At 53.5% G+C, this 19,166-nt stretch overlaps 1 protein-coding gene across 5 annotated transcripts in view; it reads right to left on the reverse strand.

Annotated features, from left to right (window-relative positions):
- Nucleotides 1–7,672, reverse strand: part of LOC117054943 (phospholipid-transporting ATPase ID-like) — a 65,131-nt gene extending 57,459 nt beyond the window's left edge. For 2 of the 5 annotated variants that reach the window (XR_004427555.1, XM_033164194.1), the window contains exon 1: nucleotides 119–226. Coding sequence is in view for 1 of the 5 variants with exons in the window: in XM_033164193.1 (XP_033020084.1) it covers nucleotides 2,358–2,403 (46 nt within the window). In the remaining 4 variants the exon portion in view is untranslated. Of the gene's footprint in view, nucleotides 1–118; nucleotides 227–2,357; nucleotides 2,440–7,600 lie in introns of those variants that run through there. The other 3 variants (XM_033164193.1, XM_033164192.1, XM_033164191.1) reach the window with 3 other exon arrangements.
- Between the last annotated feature and the right edge of the window lie 11,494 nt (nucleotides 7,673–19,166).

Below are 19,166 nucleotides of genomic sequence, written 5' to 3' on the forward strand. Positions count from 1 at the left end.
GCCTGAGGCTACAGAACAGGCTTCCTTCCACCCACCACCCGATCCTTGGCAGCATTCAGGTTTCTGATCTTTTCAGAAGAGGGAATTGTTTCGGAAGGGTGAGAGGAGGGGGACCTACTTCAGCTCCGACATCCTGCGCTTTCCTTCTGGATATTTGCTCTTCTCATCTTTCCCCCTGGCCGAATCAGCTCCGAATCCCCCGGATCCGGGGTCCCCAGGCACTGTCATATGCAGCCCCCCCTAAATCGTAAACATACATTTATTTGAGGTCTCCCCAGGTGGGCCTGGCAGCAGCGCTAGGAGGGCAGCTCAGCCCAGCCACTCTCTCCAGCTGCAGCCAGCGGGTGAATGGGTGCCATGCACCCTCTCCTGAGTTGACAGGATGTGGGTGGCGGGTCAGAGGAAGAGGAAGAGAGCGCTGGGAAAGTTCTAAGAAAGGGAAAGTCAGTTGGTGACAGTTGGAAGGAGAGGGAGGCCAGGAGAGACTGCAGGGAGGAGGAAGAGGAACCCAAAGGAGGGCCTGCAAGACAGGGGACCCACCCATGCCGGCACTGTTACATAATAAGGGTGTTTGGAAAGCCATTTGAGGTCTGGTTCATGTGTGCTAGTATCAATTGCTTGTGTTTAAACTGTTTTAAACCACAGCACAAAGAAATATAGGTAAGCATTCCTCGGAATAAAGATCACTAGTGGGCAGCCTTGACTCCACACACACCCCACTCCACCCCCACAACTGATGGCTTCTTGGCTTCACACAAAACTCGGCTTGTGGTTTCCTACTGGGCTGCTCTCCTGCAAGAAATAGGTTTGGGGTGAGGGGTGGGTGAGAAATAAACCTCGCAGGAGCAACCAAGCCCCCCCCTTTCCCTCCTGCATGAAAGGGGCAGACCAGTCTCCAAATGGGGCACGTCTTGGCCAGGGCGAGGGGAGCGAAGGGGGACTTTGCATGGACATGTCAAAGGCTTTCAGGGGAGGAATCAGCAGGCAATGGTCTGGCAGGTTGCACAATTTCCTCTCTTCTTGCTTCAGCTGCCCATTGAGCACAAAATGAGAAATTCAGCCTCCCCACCCCACCCCCTCCCGACACACACAAGCCAAAATGCACTGCCGGAGTTCGTCTTGAATCACCGGATGGGGGCGGGGAGCCCTGAAAGCCCCCCAAGCCAGGCCACGTGCAGGAAGACACTTTGCTCCAAGCCCTGGGGAGAGATTCTCCTCCTTTGCTTCCCAAAGGTCCAGCCACCCTCTAGGAAGTGGTCCTTGCACTTCCCCACCCTGAAGAGTCGGAGGAGAAGTGAGAGGTGAAAGGGGAAAGAGGCCAGGCTCTCTAGCTGGGCCACAAACCTTCTCCCACTTCCCGTTTCCCTGCACATGTGGCAGCCTGGAGAGACAGAAGCCCTTGCTGGGCGTTGGCGTCGCTCGAGGGAGAACGGCCAAGAGGGGGGCAAAGCGACGGAGCTCCAGAGAGGTCCGTGCTCCTGCTGCACCCCACAGCCTGGAGAGAAAAGCTCTGCAGCAATCCGGCTGCTGGGCTCGTGCAGAAGCTGCCCCATCACATGGGGAGGACGGAGGGCAGGACAGGGACAGAGCCAGCACTTCCACACACAAGGCCACTCTCTGTGGCAGCTCAGCTCTGCCTGCTTAGTTAGCTGTGCCGGATTACCAAACAGGCAGAGGAGGCCCCGGATGATGTCCCCCACGGCAACGGACCAAAACAATATTGATTTGGTCTTGAAAGAAAATTTTTAAAAATTAGGAGATAATTTGGGAGGGGGTCCCTTGAGATTCCTGCTGCCTAGGGGCCTCCACAGGGTTTAGTCAGGCACTGATAGTGAGAGGCAGCCGTGTTTCTGAATCCCAGTTGCTGGAAACCACAGGAGGGGCTGCTGGAGGGTGCCCCATTGGGGCCTCTGGCTGGCCACTGTGAGAACAGGAGTCTGGACAGATTCCTCCATTGCAGGGGGTTGGACTAGATGACCCTCAGGATCCCTTCCAATGCGACAATTCCACGATTCTATGAACTGCAAGGAGCTCTTCCCCCAGGCCAAAGCGACTGGACCAAGCCCGGTGTCCTGTGTTCATCTCTGCGACCCACAAATCGGATCTCTTTGGGAGAGAAACCCCCTGCCCCTCCACTCCTTGTGGGAAGGGGCTGCCTAGCCAGCCTCCTTGGCACATGGCCTGGGCTCTGGGCTCTTCCTCCAGGCAGGGAACTGTAACCAGACGCCCGGCAGGTGCAGGCTGTGCCCTGCCACTGGAGAGACGGACGGATGGAGTGCCAGGCGGCAGCTGAGTCTGCAGGGCACCGGGGCAAGAGCCGGGGAACTGTGTCCACGGCAAGAGTCCAGCTCGCTTACCTTCCAGCCGCTTCTTCTGGCCGGACCCCAATCCAAAGAGCGGCATCCCGGCAGATCCTTTCAGCAGTCTGCTCTGGAGTTCCTGGAGAGGGAGAGAAAGAAAGATCTTGACTCCAAGGGCCCTCTTGCTTCTCCAGCCGGGTGGCTCAGCCCTATTTCTGAGGAAGCAGACACAGTTCAGGGGGCAGGTACAGTTACAGCACCACGAGGTGGAGGAGGAGGAGGAGGAGGAGGGCCGTCTCGCTGCCGCTCACCTGTGCTACTCACTTTGCCTCGCAGCAGGTGACTGTGTGCTGCAGCCCACCTGGGGGCCTGTCGCTCACCTGTCCTCCTGCCCAGGTGTTCAGCACGGAGAGGCAGGAGGGGCAAAGCGACACCCTCCCAGCCTCCCCAAAAGGGCAAGAACCACAATGAGGAACTCCCTGCCTAGTGACATCAGGCAGGTGCCTTCAGTGAACACTTTTTGACATTTTTGCTTAGGCAAGCCTGTCGAGATATTCAGGAGGCCGGTGCAATTTTTAGCCTGCTTTTAGTCTATTGCTGCCTTAGCTTTTCAGAAGTCTTAAATCGTTGTTGCCAATTCTTCTTATGATAATTTTAGCGTTTTGTCTTTTTCGTAAACTAATTTGAGGGTTGTTTTTTAAACAATCAAACAGTGTATATATAAATTTTATGAATTAAAAAAAAAAGTGAACAGGTCGATAGGCAACTGTCCTGAAACGCAGTGGATAAGCCTTCCAAGCAATAAGATGGTGCTAAGAGAAACCACCCCCATCGCCAATATAGAGGGATCTGTTTTGCCTGTTGCAGGAGTTTCGAGAGAGCTCCTCATGGGAAAGGACCAGAAAGCAGCAGGGGAGCAGCAGAGGCAGGGAGCGGAAAGAGGCGAAAGGCAGTTGCACCCCAGGGGGAAACAGGGCAAGCAGCTGTGGCAAGGAAGAGCTCCATCTACAGATCACAGTCAGAAGCCAAATCTCAGGTTGCCAGGAGTCTCCTGGGCAGCACCTGAAATCCTTGAATTGCAGAGATGGAAGGGGCCCCAGGGTCATCTAGCCCAACCCCCTGCCTGCAACGCAGGAATCTCAGCTCAAGCATCCATGACAGACAACCACCGAACCTCTGCTTGAAAACCTCCAATGGAAGGAGAGTCCACCCCTTCCAAGGGAGTCCCGTCCGCCTCGTAAGCTACTAGCCCTCAAGGAACACCAAGCAGCCACGTCAGATGCAGACAGGATGCGTGCTGCTAGTCATTCTTTGCTCCTCTCCTCTCCCTTTCCCTCTTAGTCTTAGTCTTCCACCCCCACCCTCCTTGCCCCTGCCATAATTGGGGGGGCAGGGGCCCCTCACCTGGTCCCAGGACCAAGCAAGCATCAGATACAGAGACACCAAGAGGAGGGAGGAGGAGGAGACAGTCATCGGCAGAGCTAAAGTGAGGCTTCCTCACCAACAGTTGAAAGGCAAATGGGATCCAGCCTCCATCCTGGGGCAAATGGGCTCGGTGGGGAGGGGTCTCTGGACCAGGGCAGGGGCAAAGCCTTCTGTCTCCCTGCCCCACCCTGCAAGAGCCGCCCTCCCTCCAGCTACAGGTCTTCATCTAGTGTTATACTGTTACCTGCCCAGAGAGGTGCCAAGTAACCAGAGACGACCAGGCGTCTGCCACCCCTTCCGAGACAACTATCTGCAGTAACAGGAGAGCCCAGCAATTAAAGGCCATACTGTTCCCCTCCAGTGCGCAGGGATTGTTCCTCTGCAGAAACAGAGAGGGGGAAGAATAGGCAGCTGGGGCCTGAAACAGATTTGCACAACGGCCGCGATGTCGCCTTTAATGGCGCTTGAGGGACGTGGTGGCAACTAGCCCTGCTCGGCTCCGGCAGGGAGGGAAGCCCCCGGAGACCTTGCAGAGGCCGGCACCAGGCAGGTCCAGAAGGCCTTGCTCTGCTCTGCTTCTGGAGGTATTGCAAACCACATTCCGGACACATGAGGGGAAGCAAGCTAGGGCACACACCTTCAAAAGCAGGGCAAGAGTGCAAGGACGTCCGGGGAGAGCTGGTCCTTGACCCCCGACAGTAGCAAGAGGGATGCAGCCTATACTATTTTCCAGGGCATGCTAAAAATATTGCTATGAATTTGCTTGGACACCCCCCCCCCGATTCCTGGGTACCAGACACTGGAGTTAGCATGTTAAAATCAAGCCAGGCTGGCTTCTCCTGTTCAGGAGATCACCTGGGAGGGGCTGTTAAGCCCTAGAAGACTGGACCCTTAGAAGAAAGGGGCAGGGAGAGAGGAGAGGAGGGGCAGAGGACCCTCGCAGCATTCAGGGTGTTGGAGATGAGCTGGGAGGGGCAACAGTTTGGGCTGTGCCTTGTGCATATCCAAAAAGAAGCCCCAGTCTTACAATGCCCTGCTCCCCTGGAGCCTCTCACTGCTTGGACAAGGGGTGCAGGGGGGGGGAGGGCTAGCAGTGTATACCGGTAGTTGATTTGAAAAGTATTGGCTGAGAGGACACCCTGGTTGAGAAGGCCTCTTGCAAGAGGGAATAGCAGAGCCAATGTCTTCAGTTTGAAGATTAGTTTTGATTGGTGTTGAATTATGAGGAGGTATATTTTAGATGTATTTATGAGACGTCCACTGCTTTGGGCTTGAGATGAGCAGTGTATAAAGAATCCATTTGCTTAATTTTAAATGTTCCGTTCCAAATAACAAAACTCATTCCCTTTTTTCGCACAAACCAGCTGCAGCCATTCGCAAGTGAGCCCAGTCAGTCAGCAGCTCAGAGGGGAATGGTTAACGGTCTCTGTGATGAACAGGAACGGTTTTTGTGGTGCTCGATAGAGTAAATGAGAGATTCCACTTCTGTCATTTGAAGTGTTTTGATAAATTGTTTCATTCCTTGGTCTATCTATACGCATTAGGATGAAGAAATAATAAATTATCTAGTTGAGCGACATCTGCCTGGGAGCTCCGTGGAACGTCTCCTTTTTTGGAGATCGCACCACTGTCCAGGGTCGGCTCCAGCTTGGGCCGCGTCACCAAATCTATTTTTAATTTTCCGTTTTGCACATCATTTTGCCAGAAGAAGAACTCTCATGCACCTTCCAAGCATTTTGAACACCGGCAGCTCCAGCAAAGACTCTGCTCCGCTTGCTGCGGCAAGACTATAATTTTGGCAGAACCAAAACCCAGCAGGCCAGAAATCCAGGCCAATTAAAAAATAGGTAGGAGTGGAGGCCAAATAAGCAGCATTAGAGCTGTGTGGATCTCTGCCAGAGAAATGATGCAGGTTACACCTCTTTAGGCAGGGACATTTCTGACCCTCAACCTCTGCTGCCTTCAGGAGAAGAAAGGCTTCAGGAGTAAACCCAGCACAAATCTGGAGTGGATGGCTCCTTGAATGCCTCCTTCTGGCAACTCTGGCAGCCAAGCTGGTGCCCAACATCTTCCTCTGCTTCCCTTAGGGCCACGTGAGGGAGGCCGAGAGGGGTTCTTGTCACCTGGGCAGCCCAGGACCTCCAGACACGCAGCCTGGGCTTGCACCCCAGGGAGGTCACTTCAGTGCTGCCAGCACAGCGGTTTGACCTCACCCCCAGAGGCGCACTCCATTGTCTTTCAAGACAGGCAGATGCCAACAATATTATTCATTAAATTTGTTCATCTTGCCCAGGACAACCCAAAGCGATTTAACAGCCCACCCACTTCTAAAAGGCCACACAGAGTTAAAGGCCAAAGGCCAGGCTATAGAGGGAAGTTTTTGCCTGGCGCCTAAAGATATCTAACGAACAGCATCCCACAAGCAGGAAGCCATCAAGGAATTAAAAGCCTTCTCATTTGGCCTGGAAGGAGGAGACAACAAGCTCGGCTTTGGGCTGCCGGGGAATCCTCAGACAGTGCGAAAGGGAAAGAGGAATCGAGGGAGAAAGTGAGGCACCTTCACTTTCTGACCTGGAGAGGCTATTTTGGTTCTGCCATGTGGAGAGAGGAGAAAGGCTTTGTTTGACAGTGGACGGGTCTCCCTTGGAAGGTGGCGGACTCTCCTTCCTTGGAAGTTTTTAAGTAGAGGTCACCTGTCAGATGTTTGGGTTGTGATTCCTGCATTGCGGGTGGTTGGGCTAGACGACCCCCCTCGCAGTCCCAGAAATAGAAAAGCATTTGGGTAACATGCAAACTCACATAGTCAGTCAGATCAAAGGCAAATGACTGAAACAGGTGAGCAGACCTCGTGCGGATGTGGCTTAACTAGCCAGGATGCAGGTGTGCAAAACAGAAAGACACACACAAACCTCTGATCTGAGGACGCACGGGATTAAAGCAAGGCTCTGCCTTTTATCCAGTCCTCCAGCTTTGGGCTTTTAGCCACATTTTCCTTCCCCAACTTGACCAAAGCTCCACTGCCTTGGTAACCCAAAAGTGTAATTTGGGGGGGGGTAGCTCCCCTCGCTGGCTGGAACTGTCAAGCAGAAGCCTGTCTCTTCCCAGGGGCCTTCCAGGACCTTCGTCCCGACCCCAGGGGGTTCCCCCCCCCAGCCGGGCCTCCTGATCCAGGGGCCCCACGAGGCTCCCCAAATGTCTCCCTTCGTTCCATTCAGCTGTCTCCCTCCTCCCCCACCACCAGCCCGCTCTCCATGCCAGGGAAGATCCGGGATCCTGGCCGCATAGCAAGAGCAAATTCCAGGGGAGCAGAGTGGCACCCAAGACAGCCAGCAAAAGCCCAACTCACTTTTCTGTTGCATACCAACCCGCATCAGCGCTAAAGTGTCAGTGGGTCCTGCTTGTAAAAACTCCTTTGCAGTTCCAAGCAAGGAAACCTGCATCCGCCAGAACATCCCAAGGGCTCAGGAGGGGACCTGCCGCCGCCGAATGCCCAGCTGAACCCAGGCCAGGAACCTGGCTGCGCCTCCTGCCTTGGACCAACATACCCCGCTCTCTGCAGGAGGATGGGCTTCCCTGTTGCTCCTTTGCCTTGACGCCAAGACCCTCTGCAGGAGCCCAAACATGTCCCGTGGCATTTCCTTTGCCCCAGAGCAGAGAGGGGCTTCTGCAAAGAGGCAGGGGGCACAGCTCTGCAGTCTGACCTCCCAGCAAAGCTCCTAGATTTGCTCCGGCTCCCGACGCCCTCCTGGAAAGTAGGCGTGGGAAGAGAGTTGCCCAAGCAGCAGCAGCTCCTCCTCCTCCTCTCAGACAGCAGCTGGGCCACATCTGGGGCTGACAGGAAGGCAAACAAGTCACCCCAGGAGCTCCCACCTTACCCTGCAAGGCGTCGCCTCCCAGCAGCCGGGCTGCTCACTTCCTCCGCCTCCATGGGCCCTTTCCAACTTCCAGATGTGTCAGTCGCTTCACCCCTCCCTAGTCCAAACCCGACTCTGCACAGCATGGAGCCGGTTATGGGGAGGGGAGCAGAGGGGGCCACAGTTATGGGGAACAGGAGGCACCCCGAGACCTGCCGATTGGAGGGGCTCAGAGCCAGGCAAAGCCCGGCCAGCTCTTCCAGGTCCCAGGCAGAGGAGTTGGGCTCTGTAGAGTTTCCTCCTCCTCCTCTTTGCTCCACTCTGTGGTCTTGGCCTCAGGCCAAAGGCTTCTGTCAGCCCCCCCCCCCCGGCCGCCGCTTCCTGTAGATAGGGAAAGGGTGCTTGCTTCCTTAAAGCAGCTGCAAGGCTGTGAGGGAAGCCGAGGGCCTGGGCAGGGTCAGACCCTGCGGGTGGGGAGCCTGGAGCAGAAGGACCAAGAGGGAGCTGGTGCCAACGGGTGGGGAGCGGGAAGGGCATCCAAACAAGCCAGCCGCCCCCTTCAGAAGAGAGCCGCTGAAATGACCCAGGGGGTGGAGAGGCTCCCCAAAAGGAAAGGGGGCAGCATTTGGGACTTTTCAGCTTAGAGAAAAGGCGAGGGAGAGGCGACAGGATAGAAGTTTGTTATACATTGATGCCTGGCCTTGAGAACACTAGAATTCGAGGGCTTCCGATGAAGTGCAAGGTTTGGAGATTCAGCACAGATAAAAGGAGCCAGTGTGGTGTAGTGGTTAAGAGCGGTGGACTCGTAATCTGGGGAACCGGGTTTGCGTCTCCGCTCCTCCACATGCAGCTGCTGGGTGACCTTGGGCTAGTCACACTTTCCTGAAGTCTCTCAGTCTTGCTCACCTCACAGATACAGGTAGGTAGCCGTGTTGGTCTGCCATAGTCAAAACAAAATAAAAAATAAAAAACATTCTTCCAGTAGCACCTTAGAGACCAACTAAGTTTGTTCTTGGTATGAGCTTTCGTGTGCATGCACACTTCTTCAGATACCTCACAAAGAGTTTTTTTGTGGGGGAGGAAGGGAAAGGAAAATGTTAGCTGCTTTGAGACTCCTTTGGGAAGTGATAAAGCAGGATATCAAATCCAAAACTACTACTCCTCCTCCTCCTCCTCCTCCTCCTCCTCCTCCTCCTCCTCCTCCTCTTCTTCTTCTTCTTCTTCTTCTTCTTCTTCTTCTTCTTCTTCTTCTTCTTCTTCTTCTTCTTCTTCTTCATGCAGTGCAGAGTTAAACTGCGAAACTCCCTCCCTCAGCAGACCCTCCAAATGTCCCTATTTTCCAGGGACGTCCCTGATTTAGAGAAGACGTCCCTCTTTCTGATTTGAGCCCAGAATGTCCTGCTTTTCCTTAGGATGTCCCTATTTTCATCGGAGAAATGTTGGCGGGTATGGAGTTATCTGACCCCCCAAGCTGCAGGAAGGCAACCCTGTGTAGGGAAGGGTTTTTTTTTTATTTAATTAAATATATATATATATATATATATATATACTGTATATCCGTTGGAAGCTGCCCAGAGTAGCTGGGGAAACCCAGTAAGATGTGTGGGGATTAAAGAGTAAAATTATCCTTATGGATTGACGTCCCTGATTTCATCAGAGAAATGTTGGAGGCTGTGCCACAGGAGGCAGAGACGGCCAGAAACTCAGATGGCCTTAAGAGAGGACTGGACAAATTCCCGGAAGAGGAGAAGGCGGCGGTCAATGGCTCTTAGCCAGGATGGCTCTGTTCCACCTCCGCAGCTGGAGGCAGCCATGCTTCTGAATCCCAGTTGCTTGAGACTGCAGGAAGGGGAGTTGCACTTGGGCTCAGATCCTGCCTGTGGGTTTCCCGCTGAGGCATCTGCTTGGCCCATGCGAGAGGACTAAACGGGCCATTGGTCTGGTGCAGCCGACTCTCCTGATGTCCTGTGCTGGGACTGGCTGCCTGTCTCCCTCCCCTGGGTCCTGCTGCTGGGCTGGCCTTCGAGGCAGCTGCTGGGCTCCCTGAGATGACAGAGGAGCCAAGATGCAGCAGCCAAGCCTCCTAAAGCTGCCGATCCTCAGGGGAGCCTCGCAAGGGAATATCATCGCGGCTACTCAAGCCTGAGAGACAAGAACGGCACAGTGGAGCTTGCTAAAACAGCGCAGATAATAAAGAGCTCTGTGGAAGCAGCACGTGGAGCCAGGACGCCTGCTGGCAGCAGCTCCATCACAGCCCCTAGGCAGCCCTGCCTCTTCCCTCTCGCCAGGCGGGAGCTGGCCTCCTTCCTCCAGCCCAGTTAGGTGTTTTCTGGAATGATGCAAAAATGCAGACGTCGTATCCTCTCCTCAAGCTCCTCTAGGGAAAGGATGAGAACCCTTAGCCTGGGGGCCAGTGTGGCCCTCAAGGCATTGCTCTCTGGCACTTGGGATTCCCATGCCACACCAGCCTTGCTTGGCACCCTCCTTGAGTGTGTTTGCTGCCTAGAATTTGTCCCTAAATTCCCACTTGCCAGGGAGTAAAGGTAAAGAGACCCCTGACCATTAGGTCCAGTCGCGGATGACACTGGGGTTGTGGCGCTCATCTCGCTTTACTGGCCGAGGGAGCCGGCGTACAGCTTCCGGGTCCTGTGGCCAGCATGACTAAGCCACTTCTGGTGAACCAGAGCAGCACACAGAAACGCTGTTTACCTTCCCGCCGGAGCGGTACCTATTTATCTACTTGCACTTTGACGTGCTTTTGAACTGCTAGGTTGGCAGGAGCAGGGACCAAGCAACGGGAGCTCACGCCGTCACGGAGATTTGAACCGCCAACCTTCTGATCAGGAAGCCCTAGGCTCTGTGGTTGAGACCACAGCGCCACCCGCATCCCTGCTTGCCAGGGAGAGAGAGGCGCAAATGTGAATTGGAGTAAGCCTATTGTGTGAGAGTAAAATCCATGTTAATTTCTACACTCGCTTTTCACCCGGCCCCTAGAAGGTTGCCCAGAAGTAAATGTGGCCCCTGAGCTGAAAAAGTTCCCCAGCCCATCCCTACAGGACACCTGCGTTTCAACCTTATTCCCAGGTGGCCAGGTGGCATTTTGGTGCATGGAAGAGGAGCAAGGGGGGATCTGGAGGCCAAGGTCGAATCCCTGGCCAGACCAGAGGCTCCTCCCGCCCCACCCAATGGTGATGCAGGGAGAGTGCAGGGAGCTGTCCTCCAGTGTTCAAAATTAGCCAGGCGCCAGGCGTATTTTGCACCCATTGACCACCAGGAGGTGCCATGCCAGGTGCAGAAGCAGCCTTCTTCACAGCCTGCGTCACTGCTGCATTGGTGGGCGGGGAGGGGGAGGCGCAACTACATGCTCTAAGCAGCACCCGGTCGGCTTCAGGGCCAGGCTTGAGCCACTTGCGCTCACCTTCGTCTGGCTTCCTTCATAGCCTGAGGCTCCCCAGCATCTCCTGCACACCTCGGACCCCACCACCAGGCAATATTCCGGTGCCTGGGAGAGAGCAACCCAATTCCACTCCTGGAAGAGTTTCAGCTGCGTCATTCAATCTGGCCGTGTGCACCACTCAGGAGGGTTGAGTCCCAGAGCACTGGCATCGTATTCTGCCAGGGTCACTTGGGGGCCAGGAAACTTTTAAGCTGGCAAATGTTATCAGCTGCGAGGACGAAGGCAGCCCCTGCCTTAGGAAGCCTTCGCTAGAAGAATCAACCCACCAGCAACCGCAAGGTGAGGGCCAGTGTGGTGCAGGAGTGAGAGTGTCAGGCTAGGACCTGGGAGAGCTGGGTTCAAATCCTCCCTCAGCCATGAAGCTCACCGGGTGGCCTTTAGGCCAGTCACTGCCTCTCAGCCTAACCTACCTTGCGGGGGGGGGGTTGTTGTGGTGAGGATGATATGGTGAGGGCAAGAGCCGGGCCCACCACCTTGAGCTTCCTGGAGGAATGGCAGGAGATACAGGAGGTGTAAATCAAAGAGATGGTGCTCCTGCGGAGGAAGAAACAGCTCGGAAAAATGGGAGCAAGGTGTAGGAGAGACAGTTGCCTGGAACTGGTCATGAGCCTTCGGAGCTGAAGAGCGGGGGGGGGGGAAGAAAAGAGATGGGGCTCCTCTGTCATTGTGAAGCTTTGCCTACCAAAGGAGGAAGAGGAGCAGGAGCAAGAGCAGGGAGCTCCTACAAAGCGGAGCTGGCAAGAAAACCACCTTGGTCGCAAGCTCAGCTCCAGAAGAAACCTGCTCCTCAAACGCTGGGTGGACTTCCACAGGGTGCAGCAGCGCAGCAGCTCACCAGCCAGAGGGGGTGTAGGCTGCAGGAGCTCAGAGCTGTGGTGCATCGCCTGAATGACGCTGCGCTAGCCTGAGAGCTGTGCTTCCAGGCACAATGGAAAGAGCTGGCTTTGGCCGTCCAAGTCCGATGGGATTTGGGGCCTGGTAATGGGACAGACCACCTGCTCCCATAGGAACCTTCCTGGAGGTTGAGCCCATGAGCAGCGGACTCCTTTCTTTGCAAACCCCACCCACAGTGGAGCAGCAGATGTCAAGCCAGTGCAGGGGCTTTTCTGTGGTGACACCCTCACCAGAAAAGTTCACCTGGTGCCCGCTCTGCTTAGCTTCAAGTGCCAGGGTATGACCATCCTTTTTTTTACACATTCCTTGAACCATAAAACAGCATAAACCTTGAACCATAAAACAGCCCTATATTTTTATCTTTATTGCCCTTTGGGTTTCAGGCTGATTCCTTTTATTTGCTGCTGGTGCGGTTTCAGTGTTTTGTTATTCTTGTTTAAATGAATTGAACCTTTTTATTTTCTTGTTCATTGCAAAGATGGAATGTAAACATCGTGTTCAATAAAGAAAAGGAAGCAATGGGGGGAATGGTGCAAAGCCCCACTGGCCTGTGAACAGGAGCGTCTTTGCAAGGGGTGGAAGATGAACGATGCAGCTGCTGCCCTCCTCACTTCCTCCTTCGGGAACAAACCTCAACAGTCTCCGCTTTCTTATTCCCTTTCACCATCTTTTTCTACTTGTCATTGGGGAAGTGAGAAAAGCGAGGGAATGCAGGCTGGGCGGGTGCTGGGGACCGGCCCCTGCACCTGTTTGCAAGGCCAGGAGGGAACCCTGCAATGTGTCAAGAGGAGCTGAATGAGCCCCTGAACCAGCCTGGCGTTTGAGTCCCCACACCATTAGGGGAGGCTCCAGCCAGGTGAGAGAGAGGAACAGGGAATGATTTGGTGGCCAGGATAGGCCAATGGGCACAGAGGCCCCCTCCCCTTCCAGAGGCCATCAAGTGACCCGACTTACCCGGCCACTCGCAGGCACTCCTGTTTTCCTCCGTAGTCGTCCGACAGGGCAAGCACAAAACGATTCCGGGCTGCAACCATATAACCATCCCCGTTCCTTTGAAACTCAGGCATGCACGCAGCCCCCAATGGGTGCAGCCAGAAGTCCTGTCGGGAATCCGTTAATGTCCCCACGTACACAACAACCCTGCCCAGTGGACCCCAGTAGGGCCTGCCGTGATCCTGGCAGCAGCACAGCTCAGGAGCACCTGGGCGGCCGCTGCAAGCGGGCAGAGAGAACGGGGAGGGTTGGCCAACTTCCTGCACCTAAGGGCGGGAGATGGCACTGAGCAGCACTGAGCAAATAGAAGCTTTTGATCGTTGGACTTGCCACTGAACCAAGGGCTGTTGCTCATGGCTCCTGCGCAACCCCCAGAGCTCACTCGGCTGCAGCCCCGTGAAAAGCTCACACCCCTCTTGGCGGCTGGGTGTCCAAGTGAGAGGGGCTGGGCTGGGGCGAGCACCAGAGGGCATTCATCGGATCCTCCGCCAAAAGTGAGTGGACGAAGAGGAGGAGGGCTGGTAAAGCAGCAAGCTTCCGGGTGTCATGAGCTTCCTTAGGCCTGGGTAGGAGCAGCATGTGGAAGTGTCTGAAGAAAGTCCTTCTTCACAGAGTTAAACTATGGAACTCCCTCCCACTGGAGGCAGGCATGGCCACCAACTTGGGTGGCTTCAAGAGAGGGTTTGGAAAATTCACGGAGGAGGAGGAGGGGGCTCTCGATGGCTCTGCTCTAACTCCACAGCGATGCTTCAGAATACTGTAGGCCATACAGTCATGCTTTGGCAGGTGGGAACATGAAGGGTCTGAGGCCCACAGAGCTTTCCTGTCACATTTGCTAGAGAGAACTCTGTGAGATGACTTCCTTTGTCTTTCTTCGCCACGCTTCCAAGCTGACCGCATGTGCATGCCTGAGCTCTGCAGCTCGGACGCCATTTGTGAACTTGCATTTTGTCCTTTTGCAATTTAGACAGCAGTTACAGCCCTGTCTTCATTTTGCCGCTTCTAGATCCTGCAAGTAAATGCTCCTTATGAGGGCACCGCCAGCGTTATTCGCGTTTCGCACTCTGCTCTTGCTGCCAAGTGCCCCAGAATCTGTCCGTCTGGAATCAACAAAAAGAGATCTGTTCCTCTCAAATGGCTGCTTCAGACGGGCTGTTGTTATCTGGAGAGGGAATTGAGAAATGGGAAGGTTCTTTGCCATTGCATTGCATTGGACTTGTGGGAAACATCACATGTTTCGGAGAGGAAGTGAGCACATCAAAACTTCGGAGAACTGGGAGGCCAGGCAGAAGCAAGAGCTGGTGGGGAAATCCTGATGTTCTAAAAACAGGGCCCCAAGCTGGGGGGGGGGGGAGAGAGAAATATCCGCACCAAAGATGGAACTGAATCTCCCGAGAATGACACAGCCAGGAGGTGTTGCAGAGGCCATTGCCGTTTTGCAGTGCCCCCTGGCAGCAGCGAGGCGGCAGCAGCTCACAGCCTTTTGCAGCCCCAGCTGGTATCTGTGACACGCAGTCTCAGCCCCGCAAAGCCCCCTGCAAGCATTTGGCTTGCACTTGGGAGAATTCGCAGCCGGTCTGGGCAAATATTGCAGAGAGTGGGTGAGATGAGAGGCGGCACGTGCAACTCAGTCACAGCAAGCAACTTGGAAGGAGAGCAAAGATGCATTTCTGTTCATAATTGTAAAGTTGGAAGGGACCCAAAGGGCCGTCCCGTCCCCCCCGCAATGTTGTTGTTGTTGTTCAGTCGTTCAGTCGTGTCCGACTCTTCGTGACCCCATGGACCAGAGCACGCCAGGCACGCCTATCCTTCACTGCCTCTCGCAGTTTGGCCAAACTCATGTTAGTAGCTTCAAGAACACTGTCCAACCATCTCATCCTCTGTCGTCCCCTTCTCCTTGTGCCCTCCATCTTTCCCAACATCAGGGTCTTTTCTAGGGAGTCTTCTCTTCTCATGAGGTGGCCAAAGTACTGGAGCCTCAACTTCAGGATCTGTCCCCCCGCAATACAGAGGGCTTAAGAGGTGCCAGAGCAGCACGAGATCCCTGGAGGGAATGGTTGCACGCCCATTACCTGTTCCACAACCTGCGCACCTTCATCTGGGCCTCCCAAGCACTTTCAAAACCAGAGATGGAAAGAACGGTCAGTTTGCATTTCTTAGTACAGAAAGTATTGATCTGATGTGCAGAGATCTTTCATGTTCTGATTAATTGAAGAGGATTCTAGAAGGCTTCTTTCTATGTGAAAGAAACAGGAAGGTATCTGTTGTTTGGGTTATATTTCTTCTGGGAAGCCGAGTGCAGCTGGTTTAAACTGGTTTTGTTGTCCTTTTTGTCAAGGTCATACTGGCTATTATAGTCAGGCCAGGAGGAACCTGGCTCTCACTCACTTTCTCTTTTCTGTATGCTGTAGTGTTAAGGTTTAGTCTTATCACAAGTTTGTAAGTTTTATTTAAGTGCTGCAACTGGATTTCTTATGGACTGTGCCAATCCTGAATGTTTTGGATTTGTGACCATTATGTTCATGCTGCTCTGCTGGATGAAGTACAATTGCCTTTGGAAACTCTAATACATTTTAAAGTTTTTCCCTGCTACCCTTCATGGGTGACAAGGACCTGTAACCTTCCTTGCTGTGGTGGCAGGAGTCTTTCACCAGCAGCAGCTTTTTCTTCCCAACATCTCTGGAAAACCTCCAGCCAACTTCTCTTGCCTGTCCCCAAACACAGCCTGGCTCCAAAGCAACCGAGAGCCTGAGCTCAACCACACTGCTTCTCTGTCCACACAAATGGATGCTCTGAGGATTCATGGTTCGAGGCAATTAAGTTTCCAGACAGCCTCCCAGTAATGACCCAGAGGGGGCATCTCATCCTGTGGCCTCCTTTGCAACAGAAAGGCAGCAGAAATGCTAAATCTGGACATCTTGAAAGAGGCTGAAATAGCTAATCGGTTTCAGAACAGTCTGTTCCTGTCTGGCTTCTAAACAGGTACAGAAGAGCTGACCATCTTCTGTTGGAGGCAGGAGTCCTCTGTGTCGAATGTTTCCCCTTTCTGTCCAAGGAACAGCTCAGCCCCCCAGAGATCCAGGCAGTCACCAAGAGAGGATCTCACTTCTCCAACTGGAGAAAACCTCACCTCCTTAGCTTCTTTCCTGACTGCAAAGCAACAGGGAGGAGGCAGCATTGCAGAAGTCGATCAGTGCTCCCACGGGGAGAGGTGGGCAAGCGGCGGCTCTCTGGTGTAGCCGGCAAGAATAGAACGAAGGCCAGCCACCCACGTGGCTCCCGGAGAGCTGCCTGTCAAGGCAAGAAAGGTTCTCCTGGCATCTTTGTGGCGACCTTCAACTCTCCCTTCAGACAGAAACCACACTGCGAGGCTTCTCTTGTTTCTCTTTGGCTGTTACTCTCTAAAGCACCACATTATTCTAAATTGTGTTGTTCAAAGAATAAAGTGGTTCAGCCTGATCTCCATCAGAGATGCTCCAAAAGTGGTCATCTATGCAAGAATCCTGCTTTTGATGGAAGGTGCTAGCACCTGAAATGGTCTTGAGGTTCCTCCGAAATTCATGACTTGCTCAGCCTCCCATAGCTCCTCTCAAGCCTCCCATTCAGAAAAACCAGACAACCTGAACACACTATTTTCCCCACTGGTGCCAGCAATACAGATTTTGCTTTCTTTGTCACAGGACCAAGTCGTCAAGGATCTTCTTTCTTTTTAAAGCTCAGCTAGACTGACCCCCAAAAAACTAAGATCATGGCCACTGGTCCCATCACCTCCTGGCAAATAGAAGGGGAAGAAATGGAGGCAGTGTGAGATTTTACTTTCTTGGGTTCCATGATCAGCAGTCACGAAATCAGAAGACGCCTGCTTCTTGGGAGAAAAGCAATGACAAACCTAGACAGCATCTTAAAAAGCAAAGACATCACCTTGCCAACAAAGGTCCGTATAGTTAAAGCTATGGTTTTCCCAGTAGTAATGTACGGAAGTGAGAGCTGGACCATAAAGAAGGCTGATTGCCGGAGAATTGATGCTTTTGAATTCTGGTGCTGGAGGAGACTCTTGAGAGTCCCATGGACTGCAAGAAGATCAAACCTCTCCATTCTGAAGGAAATCAGCCCTGAGTGCTCACTGGAAGGACAGATCCTGAAGCTGAGGCTCCAAGACTATGGCGGCCTCATGAGAAGAGAAGACTCCCTGGAAAAGACCCTGATGTTGGGAAAGATGGAGGGCACAAGGAGAAGGGGACGAGATGGTTGGACAGTGTTCTCGAAGCTACCAACATGAGTCTGACCAAACTGCGGGAGGCAGTGGAAGACAGGAGTGCCTGGCGTGCTCTGGTCCATGGGGTCACGAAGAGTCGGACATGACTAAACGACTAAACAACAAGACCGACCCCTCCTCCCTCAGGGTTGGGCCCTGCATCTCCTGCCCCCCTGAAAGAAGTGTCCGTTTGCATTTCTTAGTGCAGAAAGTATTGATCTGATGTGTAGAGATCTTTCCTATTCTACTTAATTCAAGAGGGTTCTGGAAGCTTCTCTGCGTGAAAGAAACAAGCAGAAGGTTCTTGATGTTTGGGTTATACCTTCAGAGAAGCTGAGTACAGCTGCCTTAAACTGGTTCTCTTAACTCTTTCAGTCAAGGTCATGTTGACTATAATAGTGAGGCCAGAAGGAGCCTGGGTTTCACTTTCACTTTCTGTCTCTCTTCCTTCTGTATGCTTAGTGTTAAGGTTTAGTCTTATTATAAGTTATTGTAAGTTTAAGTCTGCTGCAACTGGATTTCTGATAGACAGGGCCAATCCTGAATGTATTGGATTTGTGACCATTATGCTCATTTGCCTTCAGGAGCAGTAAAGCTCTGCTGGATGAAATATTAATTGCCTCCGGTCTATTTTTTTTGGGAATCCTGGAATGTGTTTAAGTTTTCACTCTGCTAACTATATATTGGAATCTGCTCTGGAACAATATTGAGTAGAATTCCATGACAAGAAGACGGAAGCCTCTTGGCAGCTCTTGCACAGACATGCCTGAAAGCCAACCCTCTGACCTAGCAAGGAGCAATTGCCAAGAAACCCCCAGGAGGCAGGATCCCCACCCCACCCCCGGTGAGGAAGCTGGGGACAAGTGTGGAGGGAATGACTTGCCAGGCGACAGCAGACTTCTTCACACGGCACGCAGGTAGCTGCCACCGGCTGTGGCAACGATCCCCAGCTGAGATGGCTTTGAAAGGGAGGACCAGGCACACACATGGAGGAGTAAGGCTGTGGGTGGCTGCTAAGCTCCCTCAGGAGGTGGCAGGATGCTTCAGAGGACCAGGTGCTGGGGAACGCAACGGCTGGGAGACGACGTGTTGGCCGCTGTGGGGATCAGGAGGCTGGACAAGATCCAGATGGGCCCTGGGTCCAATCCGGCAGACAACCAAAGGCCAGAAGCCAGTTGGCGCTGGGCGGGCTAGCAGTGAGGGGCTCTGGAATCGCCCCCCATTTGGGGTTGTGATGGGAAGTGTCTCACCTTGGGGATGGAGACACTCTTTGGGCAGGGGGGATCCTGCCAGCGCAAGACAAGAGGCTAAGCAACCGGGGGCTCTCCCCAGGCCCACCCCTTTTGCAACGAAGGCTGCTCCGTGAAGGTTCAAGGGAGGCCTCTGGGGGAGCCCAGTGTGCACCTGCAACAGGGAAAGTCCAGTAAGAGGGGCTGGAGGCAGGAGGTGCTGCTAAAAGGTCCTTTATTAAAGGTTACACTGACCGCTTCCTGCCACAGTGGCACATTAAACAGGGGTTAAAAACCGCAACAGTAATAATTGTCGTGATCCAAAGAGCGGTTTTATCTTACATCCATTGACAACAACTACATGGCATCTAAAAGCAGGTCTGAGAAATACAAGGTCTGTTATTATACAGCTGTACAAGTGCCAAGAGAAAAAAAAATAGAAAAACAACCCCCCCCATATACAAATAGAATCCCCCCTCAACATGCGGCTCTTGGGTGTTTCTTTGAGGGCCTACATACAGCACACGGAGGGCGGGGGCTGGATTACCCACCTCGGCAGTCGGCAGCTTGGCTTCTTCCTGTACGGTTCCTAGTGCAAAGTTATTTCCACTGGGTGGGTGTCTTCATGATGGTTGCACCAGGGAAACCTCTCTCTCCCTGCACGGCCCAACAGCAACACTTGGGGGGGGGGAGAGAAGGGGGGGGGAGAAGAGACTTGGCGCAGAAACAGAAGAGGACGGAGAATAAGGCGGCCCTGAG

The sequence above is a fragment of the Lacerta agilis genome, chromosome 11, assembly GCF_009819535.1.
Source record: "Lacerta agilis isolate rLacAgi1 chromosome 11, rLacAgi1.pri, whole genome shotgun sequence".
Taxonomy (NCBI): Eukaryota; Metazoa; Chordata; class Lepidosauria; order Squamata; family Lacertidae; genus Lacerta; species Lacerta agilis.